General features: G+C 40.9%; 1 protein-coding gene across 1 annotated transcript in view; it reads left to right on the top strand.

Moving 5' to 3' along the window:
- Positions 1–12,988, top strand: part of ADARB2 (adenosine deaminase RNA specific B2 (inactive)) — a 1,180,343-nt gene that overhangs the window by 687,234 nt on the left and 480,121 nt on the right. The window contains exon 3 of the mRNA XM_069211196.1: positions 10,054–10,961. Coding sequence (XP_069067297.1) covers positions 10,054–10,961 — 908 coding nt within the window. The remainder of the gene's footprint in view (positions 1–10,053; positions 10,962–12,988) is intronic.

Here is a 12,988-nt window from a genome sequence, read left to right as displayed (position 1 = left end):
TCTCAAAGACCTTCTGTAGTCTACTCATCCTTCACTACCACTCTCCAACTGTGCCTCACATCTTTATATCGCTATCATCCCAAAGGAGTGTTTCAGACCACTTTACATCACACACACATATTATACTGAGATAACGAATCATACTAGTTTAGTAGTGTGTAAATCAATATATAGGAAATCGTACATAAGACACTGAGGGCTACAAGTTGCAGGAGTTACATTTCATTCATTCCGGTAGGCATTGTATTTTGAGTGCATGGTCTGGGGAACCACAAAAACAGACTTTAAAATGTTACACAATGGTTGTGCTTGTCTGCGCTACTAATAAGAATAACAATGTGATGCTACCAATAGGTGCTGTTTAGCACACCTTAGATTAACGAACCATTTAGAAAAATAAGAATAACGGTCTAAATCGAGACCTTATATTTTGCAAGAAGCTCTTTGATATTGGTTTATTGTGATTTATGACCTGCCAGTAACCAAAGGATCTCTGTGGAAAAAGAAGTAACCACTGGGCTATTTACATAAAACACATATGAAATCTGCATGCTAAATTATACCTTGTTGCAGAAACATTAACCTACTATGCCACTTTGTAGTAAGTCAAAACTGAGTCTGGAGAAAAGTCAGATCTCTCCAGCAAGTTCATTATTCACCTGAGACAGACAGTCATAAAGATAGATAGATAGATAGATAGATAGATAGATAGATAGATAGATAGATAGATAGATAGATAGATAGATAGATAGATAGATAGATAGATAGATAATGTTGTTAATCACAAAATAAATCATAAAGGACTAGGTAAAGTTTCAGCTGAATCGCAAACTGTGTTCACTGAGCATCTGCAATGTAAACTGGAAAATTCTGAGCTGTGGTAAATGTACTAATCCTGCACAGTGCAAAATGGTACAAATTCACAAAACTCCAGAGGCAGCATTCCCCATGTGAATCCTTGTAAATAGAAGTAAATCCAATGATGGTGGCCTGCAAGGAACATCAGACTTCTAACCTGGCCTTTGCAAAGCGCTGTATTACATTCCCTGGCCCTTAAAGAGAGAAGCAATGCAGTAACAAAAACAAGCATTGGCAGTGTGACGGGTCTCGCATTTGCTAGAGTTAGAGCTATTAGCATTGTAAACTCCGAACTGGACTTTTCTTGCCACACAAATTAGAAGGAAAAACACTGTGTGATCGCGCTATGTAAAATGCAGCGTGATCACACTGAAAATGAAAACGGAAAAAAACAAGATTTATTGCGCTATGCAAACCCCAGTGCGCTGCATGGAAAATAAAAAAGATAAAGTAGTCCGGAAACCATGCTGAAAACATCGAACCTCGAATGGTTTCAGGAGTTTACTGGTGCTGTGTAGGTGGGCTAAACACCGGAAAAGGCATGACCTATGCATGCCTCTCACAAATGAAAGCAAGTCGATTTTAATAGGCAAGCCCACGAACGAATGAAAGTGACTGACGTAACATGGGCGTGGTTAGAAGCCCAAAGAGAGATTACATCATGGGATGAAACGTTTTGCGCTCGCCCATAACAAACTGTGGCACTATGTGAAGGAACATTTACAGCAGTCCCATAGTCTGCGTCCTCTAATGACTGCCGCTCACACTAGCATTGTGGAAGCTGTCTCTAACGAAAAGCTGTCGTACAGCAATTTGTAGTGGCAAACCGTTTAGACATTTTCTTGCAGAGTGCAAGGGAGGAGACGCGTTCTTCAGCCACACACCCTTTGCGTTTTGCAGGGAGTTGCAGTGTGGACATTGTGGTTCCCAAAACCATTTGCAGCTCGCAGTGTCCTTTTGTAGTTTGCAGTTTGAATGTTTGTGCTTGCAAAGACTGCCAATTAGCACACTGCCGGATTTGCAATTGCAAAGTATTCCTTTCATACAATTTGGCGCGAGAATAGGTTTTGTCAAAAACATGCATTTCTCTTTTTTTAATAGATTTTCTTAAAATGCAGAAACAAATATGTTTATTGGTATAACTAAAACAATGTTTGCAGTTTTATATGTGTCACTGAATCTAAACGACGCACTTTTTAGGGCTCTAAAGAGACACATTGAAACTGTAACCCTGTTCTGCTCTGGAGTGAGGGGTCACATATCGGTGATCGTTTTCAAGAGCTGTTTGTTTCACACAAGTGATCCTACCTTTCCCTAAACACTGTGACTGCTCTGTGGCAGAATAACCTCCCAGAGAAACAATATTATCTCTTCAAATGTAGCGTGGGGTATCGGATGGCTAGTTCCTCTCAGCCCTTATGACCCAGAGACAAGACGTTGTAATCATTCCTGATACATTATGGTGCTGAAGACCTCCGGATAATCCAAAGTAGTAGAGCTGGCTGCACTCCGCATAAATGCTGTGAAAAGTGAAATATAATCAGAAAATACACAAGTAAATAAATTCGGTAATCGGTGTCTTCTAGGCTATTAATTTTGGGAGCAAAAATAAGATGGCCATAAGGCATAAAAGCTTCCACACTGGTTTCATATCCCATAGAGTGATGAAATTTTTTAGGTAAGGGGTGTAATACTTTTTCATGCTGGCATATATTAATACCAATCTAATGCCATCTATTAGTATGGTAATGGTCTGCTTTTCTCAGTCTTGCACGTGTTTTTATTCCCCCTCCCTCTCGCCCACCTTCAATATCTGTTATCTTTCGCGCCTGTAAAGCTCGAGTGCTGCATTTGATGACACCGTTTCCTCCAAATAAATGTTATGCTCTTTGGGGAGTCGCGATAAGATCCCTGTGACAGATAACAAAGAGAGAAAAAAATGAAAGAGAGTCTGCCGTTCAGATTTTTTCTCTGTCTATCTGACAAGGATTCCATTTTGCTGCTCTGCTTTTTAAAATTGCTTATGATTGTTGTTATGCGTACTTATTACATTTCCACACGGGAAAGCTTCTTGGCCAATCCATGGCGCACTTAATTAAACCAGGTGTGCGGCCGCATTCCTGCTTCTCAGATGCATTAAAAGATATATTTTAAGTTATTGAATCTTGTTTGAGAAGTGTTCTGACAGGCTTCCACTGCACTTTAATTTTCCCAGCTACCTGTGTGTGTGCAGAGAGAAGATAAACACGGTTGTTCGCTAGATCTACCACTGCCCACCCCCCTCACCTACTCAAGCATGCCTTGTTTTTTCATCATCAGCACTAAGCCTGATGGGATTTGTAGGCAAAAAGGACAGCTTGGAATGTGAAACTACAGCCCCCAGCAGACTCAGTGCTGTAGCCTAAATTATTAGGACTGGCCGAAAGCCCCTCTTACGGCACAGTGCCATTTGACCACTGCACTTCAGGGACACCTGTAAATTTGTAATGAATAATTCCAGCACATTATTCTAATAGGAGGAGTTGTAGTCTCCCTAATTCACATTCTCTGACAGCTAGAATTGTTAAATATGCAAAAATAAAATTTGGCAGTGCTATATCATTTCCATTATTAATACAAAGCTCGTCCTCTTCTCTCCACTCTTTCTTATTCAATGGCCCGCACATTCAACTAAACATAGACTGACTTAATAGATGATCTCTTCCAGTCTGAAAACCTCTTAGAAAAGAGGTTTCTTTGTTCCTCAGCTTCCAGCCTACAGTGTCATTGTGCTTGGTAATTGAGTGTGTAAGAAATGAACCTAAAGACAGAACGCCTTGTGGAGATGTTTTAGAAGGTGTTGTTTTTTTTCTTTTAAAGTCTATCTCTTGCAAGATCCAGCCTCTATAAGTCAGTGAATAATTGCTTTTATGTGCGGCATGAGACTGAGAGTGCTTGAGAGTCCAAGACAAAGAGACAGAAAGAAAGAGAAAGAGAGGAGTCATAGCATGCTGTGGGCAACTGACCTATGCACACTGTGAGCTGTGAACAGCTCATGTGTGCCATCCTCAGCTATCTGAATTGCATTTTGAAAGTATAGATTTTCAATTGCACAGTATCTCCGTTTTTTAAATGATTTGGTGTTTTGTGAAGTGCTTTGCACCACCTTCTATTAGTGTCAGGCCACCTTGGGGTCTGTGATAAAAGATTTAGTCCCTCATTACAACTCAGGCAGAGCAGAATTACAGTGTGGAACTCTGCTGTGGCCTATCACAAGAGGCCTGGTGTTCCCACACCTAGTTTTTCTTGGGTGTGGGAACATCAGACCCAATTTAACCAGCTGGAAAAGCCGACTGATAAAATTACTTGAGGCTTTGACTGTCAAGTATTTTTTTTTTAAGGGGGGAACTACATCGTGCACCCGCTCTGCTGGGGAACTTTTTTCTGTTCCCCCCTCCGCTCTCAACACCCTCCCTCTCCCCCTGCCTTCACCTTCTCCCAGGTTCACATTTACAACCCGCTCAGAGTAGGTGATAAATGTGGGCCATAGAACTAGTCCTGGAGATCAGAGAACCATTGAATTGGCCAACAGATATAATTTACTTGTCAAAGCTCTCAGATCTGTCAGTCAGTGATGTAATAGTGCTAACCCCTTTGATGGGAGCCAAAAAAAGTAATAGGTAGCTTGAGATATAGAAGACATTTAGCTAGTCTTACCGTGCCTGCCTGGCCTGGATGGACTCATGGCGCTTTCACCCCCACATTCTGTATTGGTTGTGCATTTTAAAAACTAGAATATTTCATATTTGACATATCCAGATGACCTCAAAAAGTATTTTCTCAAATCCTTATGTCAGCATATGAATGCACAATGAACATTTACTTATTTCTGCACAAATGCTGTGCATTGTTATGATTAATTTTGCTAATTTGTACAGAGTCCTCAAAATGGTTATGCCTCAAATTTGGAAGTGAAGATGTGCCTCTGATGACCAGCAGTGCCACTCATCCTTTAATCGTGCCACTCTGATTAACAAGTTGGATCTAAGCATGTGGCTTACTGGCCTTGGGTTGAGCCACTGCTGGGACAGAGGACAGGGGATTGCTGGAGGCACCTGACCATAGTACAGTGGTATAACAAGTGGACAGTGAAAAGTTGGTTTTATCCCACCACATCATCCAGAGGCCTAGGCTGCATCAAACAACCAGGTTTTTAGCTTTCTTTTAAAAAAGGGGGCAAGTCGTTCCAGAACCGGGCCGTAAGTACTGTGAAGGAGCTTCCTCCATGACAGACCTTGAAACATTTAGGAATCTGCATCAAACGGAGTTTGTTAGACATGAACACTCTCTCTTGAGTGTAGGGTATTAGTGTGTTCTGCAAATAGTGAGGGTCTGATCTGGCATGTGCTCTAAAGGCCAGCATAAGGGCTTTACGCTTTAGATGCTTTATCACAAGGAGTAAGTGCAGCTGCTTCAGACGGGGTAAAATATGCTGATGGAGAGGAAATCACCATATAAGTCTTGCTGCTGCATTCTGAATTATTGGACAGTTGTATGTCAAGCAAGCAGGCAAGCTGAGATAGAGACTGTTGGCATACTCCAATAGAGAAGTTAAAATGGAATGGACTACCGTTCATGGGTCTCTTCTGAGAGCAGAAACTTCCTTAAGATTTTCAATTTCAGGAAGCAAACTGATGAAATCTGTCTCATAGGAGCAGAGAAGGAGAGGACTGAGTCAAACATAATACCTAGATTACTAGCTATTTAATTCTTCAGGCCACCAGAAGTTCGATGCAAAGGGCCCGTCTTGGCTGAAAAAAAGAACTTCCATTTTGCCAGATTTGAATTTAAGACAGTTTGACTCCATTGAAGCAGCAACTCCTTTGAGGCACTCCTTAAAGTTCTATAGAGCCAACTCCGAACATTCCTGAAAGGAGAATAGAAGATCTTTGTCATCTGCATAGGAGACCAACTTCACACCCCAGGTTTCAATCAAGTCAGCTGGAGTGTGAGGTAAAGATTAAACAAGAGTGGGCTCTGGGCCAATTGCTGAGGTACCCCACAAACCAAAGGTTTGCTGCAAAGGGCACTAAATGAGTAGCATCCTGCCAAAATGAGGACTAAAATCAAGTGTGCAGCTGAGGAATCAAGTCTGTGTACTGCAGAGTAACATCAAAATTTGCCTTGGGCGTAAGCTGGGCCACACGGTTGCAGAGTATGATGAGTGATAAATAAGCTCTTAAATAGAAACCTTTTTTTAATCAATGGGGAGCCAAGGAACATTCATTAAAACCAGGGTCACATGGGTCCTTCTAGGTAAAGCCATTGCTGTACAAATGGTGTCCATGTCCCATAGGGCTACATGACACCCCCAGAAAGGGAGTGAGTTTTTCTGATAGGTGTTCAGGCTTTACTGTGTAAAGGGCATTGTGAATGAAGCAATGGAAAACAAATGTGATGCATCCATACGAGGGGAGTCAGTTTAGGTTTCTGGGTGCAGTTGTAATGTTTTCTTTCCATAGTCATGTCTATCCTTGAAGTTGTTGCATCTTTCGGTAACAAAAGGCTCAGGAGCTGACCACACCCAACATGTCTGCAGCAGTGTCAATGCTACAAAAAACGAACCTATTTGATGTGCTCAGTTGTGGGAATCCTTGTTTTAGTAATATCTAAGTATCTGAAGACTGGAAAATGATTTATCTTTGTTACAGACAATTGTAGATTACATGTAAATGAAGCCAAGGTCCCAATTTGAACACTTTTAATGAAAACAGTGTATGTTTTCTTAGGGATTAAGAGAGTGTTCTCAAATATACTTATCCACTGTGAAAATTAGTCTATTATTTATAGTTTGGTAAATGGGCTACTTGTTTTCAAACGTAGAAGATGTCCCACACACTGTTTTGCAAGTGCACAATAGCCTACAGCACTAGTAATACTGAGGGATATCAATCACATTTTGATGGAGTACCCCATGCATCAAACTGTAAATAAGGCCCTCAGTTGTTATATGTTTACCGTTTCTTTACTCGATGAGTTGACTAAAAAGAAGATCCACTTTGTTCAGTATCCACTGAAGGGATGTTATCAATAAAGAAAACCAGTATATTTCGAGAGGTTTTAATTTCTGTCAGACAGTGTTCAAGTAAAGCTGTCAAATGGTCTACTGTGATGTGTACCACCTTCAGCTCTTCCTGGCTTTGAAGCAAAGAACACATTTAATTCTGGGTCTTCTAGTTCCACTTTTACCATTGTAAGCATTACCAGAAAGGGCCACAATTCATCATATCACGGGCTGAATTACCTAGCAATTGTGGAAGAAGTCAGACATGACATGGGGATCTTGATACTTCTATTCTGGTTGAAACAATTAATATGTGGAGTTGGAGGCACACAACAGTATTCTCAGGGGGGAACAAAACTGTTAACTTTCAGAGTTATTAGTAAACTATTGACGGTACAGCTCAAACGTCTGGTGACATACTGCACCCCAACATCTGGGTTAAAGGACTATGGCACATCATTAACAAAGAGATCTGAATGCACAACAGAAATAATTATGGTTTCTACTTCAAAGTATACCTTTCTAAATGTTACTACAAAATGTGTAAATAATCTGTGGTGTCAAATGTTAATGGCCCAGGAGGCCATTTTTGACTAGTCCTCATTTCACCTATGTTGTCCTACTTAAAAGACATATCCTAGGTCCACTGATAATGTCCTATGGGTTTGGGAACAGGTTGCTCATCTGCAGAGTAATTAACTCTGCTGGAGATTATGTTCACTTTAAGTGGGCATCCTTTCAACATGGGTGACAACTTCAGATTTCCAGGCCATGATATTAATAATAGTTGGTGGCAGCTTATTAATAGTCCTGGAGCATACTTGTTTTACTTTCACTCCCAAGTTGGGGACAGCTAGCATATAACCTTCCATGGTAAATCTGTTTAGTGTCTCATGCCTGGAACCCTTCATGCCCCACAGAAGAATGGGATGTATGTGGCATGCAGGGGAATACACAGGGGTAGAGGTGCAAAAGGCTGGGGACCGGCAGTGTTTATGCATCACCATGAATGTAGGTTTCTATGTTAACTAGTATTCACATTACTATAGCTGTCTCCCTTGTTTTGCCATCAGTCCTTGCAGTATTTATGCATCTATGTACAGCCCATTATAACTAGATTGGTTTATGTTTAGATTGGATCAACAAGACCATTGATGAAAAAGCATGACAACACTTTAGGAAAAATAGCCTGCAGCCCACAAAGAAACAATAATTTGACAAACACTCTGATCAAGGCATGGCAGCTACTGCTATTTCCCGATCAAACGATATGTGCTGACTTCCCATCTCCACCCCCTGTATTCGTCTCTGGCAGAAGAGAGTAGAAGCCGGTTTGGCTGGAGGACTAAGGGAAAGACAATTCTCTAAAAGTATCAAGGGTTGTCTGCTATTATCAGGAGATTATGAGTTGTTTCTTACCTAGAGACAGTCCTAAAGGAGGATGTATTTCAACATGATTGGTTCCCAGAACATTGCAAGCATTGCAACAGTTCTTAGTGGCTAGTTCAACTGACCCCAAATGCCACTATTTATTAATGTAAGCTGTCCGGTAGACAATCTTGTTCTGCTCAGGCTTTTCGAGAATCAGGAACCAATGGTAGGAAGTTCGCCTGTACTCTGATAGAGTTGGAACCAGACTAATAGGATTAAGTAACAAGGCTGGCTATTGCTGTGATCTGAAGAGGAATATGCAAACTGTCCTGCTTACTGAGACTGTTCCCTAAATCAGCTCAAGAATCATATGCCTTCTTCTTCAAGTACTGCTGTGAGGACCACTACCTGAGCGAGAAGTTTCACAAGACCTGAGGCCAAACGTCCTGGCCCAACAATCTTAAGATCATCACTGATGATGACATATCCTAGGGTAGAGAGGTAAACAATTCTGAGGTGTCATAACTTCAGGAGTTAAAGGGAGGAGATCGACTAGTCTTTTGCATGAATCAATGCCATTATGCCAGTTTCCCAAGGCATTCTTCCTGCAACTGTCAGTGGCACCCAGGTTCAGCCTTATTTGAATTTGGAAGTTGCATTGCTTTCTGGAACCACACTCTCTCCTTCTTTTTTCCTAAGGCAGTCATGTGCTCCTGCAACTAAGGACCACGGCTGCATGCTTATCCAAAATGACAGGGTCACTCCCTTTCATCTGCATCCGTTACAGTTCACTGCCCTCCACGACAATCATCTGAAGGGCTCTAAGTGAGTGTACAGAGTCCCGTACCTATACAGGGACTCCAGAGCAGTGACCCACTTCCCAGTGGGACACAGTAAGCTTTTAGCAAACACCCATGCAAAACTCCTTAATTCACTCATGTAAACCATGCAGTGGCTCACTTCCCAATGGAACACAGTAAGATTTTAGCAAGCACCCATACACAACTCCTTAACTTACTCACACACACCTGACACTGACTCTATGCTGCATTGACAGAACACTGAGATGGATCACCAGATATGCATGGCATCACTTACCTTGCAGCCCACTAGGGAAACCAGAAAACCTGATTGGCCTGCCCGGTGTACTACTACTCCACAATATATGTTATCTTCAACTACTTCAAAATCCTTTTTGCTTAAACATGCATTTTCTAGCTTGATAGTTCGTATTTGTTTTTGTCTTTTAGATACTGTTATAAGAGCATCTTGTTATTGAGTGACACCTGTCCCAAAAAATTGGATGGCATTTTAAATTACAAGTTGCAGGAAGAAAGCAATCGTTAAGTTGTACTGTATGTCAACACAGGAGTAAATGCTAAACTAAATACATGGGACAAAGTGTGTGAATTTTGGTTGGCCATGGAGCAAAGAGTATAGTGGATCTGTTTTACACTACTTTTACTGCATTAGCTCCATTTATCACTAGTGCTAAATTTAAAACTGTACGGCCCATTATGTTTAATTGTGCCACTGCCTTAAAAATGTGTAAAGAAAGAGGCTTAAACCAATATTTCAAAATATGCTTATTTTGTATATCAAAAATGAAAATATGAATGTCCTTGTGTTTTAAAGCAACATTAAGAACTAAATAGCATTATCCAATACAGAAAAGTTAGTCAATTTGCAAATTACATGGGCTCGTTGTTTTGCAGTTTGCAGGTGGCATGTATGTTTTATGCTCTAGCATTTAAGAATTTTTTTTTTTTTTTTTTGCTCAGGTACAAGCAGCACTGAAGTAAAGGAAAACCGCCATGTTGGCAACATAGAAGATTATACTATGTCATCTGGAGACAGGGCGAGAGGAGGATCGGCTAGCATAAAACGAAAAAGACCCCTAGAAGAGGGAAATAGTGGACATTTCTGCAAACTTCAACTTATCTGGAAGAAACTCTCCTGGTCAGTAACACCAAAGAATGCACTAGTGCAGCTGCATGAACTCAAACCAGGATTACAATATAAAATAGTTTCCCAGACAGGCCCGGTGCATGCGCCTGTCTTCGCAGTGGCGGTGGAAGTAAATGGACTCACGTTTGAAGGTGAAGGACCCACAAAAAAGAAAGCAAAAATGAAAGCAGCAGAGCTTGCCCTGAAGTCATTTGTTCAGTTCCCGAATGCCTGCCAGGCTCACTTTGTCATGGGGAGCTGCATTAGCCCGTCTACTGACTTTACATCTGACCAGGCAGACTTCCCCGACACGCTGTTCAAGGAGTTTGAACCGTCGACACACAGCGAGGACTTCTCGGCCTGTAACCCTGTTAGTAATGAATTGCTTTCCACCGCCTATAGACATGGAAGATTTCTCTGCCACACGTTGGACCTAATGGGCCATGCCAAACAAAATAAGCACAAGATGGCGTCACCAGCTGAGAGTGAGAAGAACCCAGTGGTGATGCTAAATGAGCTGCGACCCGGGCTGAGGTACGTCTGCCTCTCGGAGACTGTGGAGAAGCAGCATGTCAAAAATTTCGTGATGGCGATGAGAGTGGACGGCAGAACATTCGAGGGCTCGGGGCGCAGCAAGAAGCTGGCAAAATCTCAGGCTGCGCAAGCTGCGCTGCAGGCCATCTTTAACATCCGGTTGACCAGTCACATTCCCGGCAGGAGTAAATGTAACCAGCTGCCGCAGGTGAGAGTGCCCGGGGAGATGGCAAAAGGTTGGAAGAAATAAATGAGGAATGTTGTTTGTTTCGTAACTTTACCTGCTGAGGGGTCAGGCCATCGTCCTCAAGGTCTAGCAGAGAAGGAAAATCATGTATTAGCAAAAAAAAAAGCATGTAATTCTGTTATGGTTTTAAAAGTCCTATGCTCTCATCCTTTCTCTTCCTAGGCACACACCAACAAAGTTTGCCATCAGACGAAAGGGCACTTTATTGGAACGGGTCTCGTGTTTTTAATGGCCACTGAAAATCTGGTTCAAATATGCAATTTATAGTCATATCGGAATACTCTGCACTGCATGAGACCTCCTAGCTTGCTGGCCGCGGAGTTGATCTTTCATTTGTTGTCCAAGTTTCTTTGCTTTCTAAGAGTCACTATTTTCCTCAAGGAGGATGTTTCATTAATTTTTTTCAAGTTAGTGATACATATATATTTACTAAAAGACACCATGATATATATTTTTTATAAACATAGAGCAAATGACTAAACCACCTCACCTTAATGTAATAGAAATAATGGTATGCCACTGTTTGTACATGTATTTGTGTTTAAGAGATTATTGCAGAAATTACAAGACCGTTGTTACATTTATTAAAATACTTTGCACATTTATTAAGCACATTTATTGACACCACTGTGGCTTATGGAACAGTTAGATAGAATGATAAATTGAATTGTGCATATTCATGACAAAGGTTCTGAGGTTGGTCATCTTCCTTTTGTTTCCATTGACTACACTCCCGGCCTCCCTTGATGGCTTGTAGAATTCTTACTTCCGGTGGCTCCTCTAGTGACGTGATGTTTTTACCATGTGGAGGAAGGGGCCAGGAGAAATAATGTTTACGTCTTTTCAACTCCTCTCAGAGGCAACAATTTCTTTAATCTGAGATTTTTGTAGATCTTTGTTGGTCACTGCATGTTCACTGCCAATTTCAGGTTTATAAAGAATGTCTGAAATGTCTTTATCACACAAAGTCAGCAAAACCTGATGGAGAGGAAATGGCTTTGGCGTTTGCCCACACCAATGAAAGACTGAAAATCTGGGCCATCCATGTCAACTGCATGGTGATATTTATTTGTAAGTTTGTAGATATCTCAAAAAAGCACTGAGTCATCAATCAAATACACACATTTTTTGTAATTATTATATGATGACCTTTCGGTACTATTTGCATCATTTGTGACTGAAGAGGCATATTGGATGAAGTAAAAGAGGGTTTGTCTCCAACTGGTCCAAACTCAAATCTTATTCTAGGTTTGGAGATGCCTTACCCTCTTTCTCTTCAAGCAGATTTGCCACTTCTTCCCACATTAACATTGGCAATGTGTTTTTTTTAGGTATGACCTCCCCCACTAAAAATTACATAATTGCTGGTTGCTGGTTTCTGTACAATAATATCTCATCATCTCAGCAGTACACTAAGTTCCATTTCCAGGGAAAGTGTTCTCTGTGTTGTAATTTTTTTATTGGGTGCTCGCAGTAAACTGCACATTTTCAAATACTGTCACAGATGACGATCAAGACAGTAGCCAGATGAGAATTCGCAAAGTTGAAAATATTTGCCTCTGCAAGCTTTGTGAAGTTTTTTAAAAATCCCTGAAAAATAGATTTGCAAGAACAATGTCCTACAAAAAACACAACTAGTAAGTAATTTTCATGCAAATATACTTTTGCATAATCATGTTTCACCAGTGCTTTTTGCAAGTAGTGTTGCTTACAGACGAATGTTGGCAAACTTTACAAATTGCAAACTTTATTGCTTTTCAAACCTTTATGACTACATTTTAAATTTCAACATTTATGAAGAAGTGAAATGGAGGAACATATTTCCGGGATCGAGAATCAATTGCCATCCAATGCTTCCCATTTCACAGCCATCGTCTCTTTGCAGAGAACTTATTTTGAAAAAGTGTTTGGCTGTTTCCATTGTTATTAAATGCCAAACGTTGATCTTTTGAGGGCCTTTACAAACAGAACTAGATGTGCAAAAAATG

Source organism: Pleurodeles waltl, chromosome 10 (genome assembly GCF_031143425.1).
Source record: "Pleurodeles waltl isolate 20211129_DDA chromosome 10, aPleWal1.hap1.20221129, whole genome shotgun sequence".
Taxonomy (NCBI): Eukaryota; Metazoa; Chordata; class Amphibia; order Caudata; family Salamandridae; genus Pleurodeles; species Pleurodeles waltl.
The sequence above is the reverse complement of the archived record's forward strand: the minus strand, read 5'-3'. Positions and strand labels throughout refer to the sequence as shown.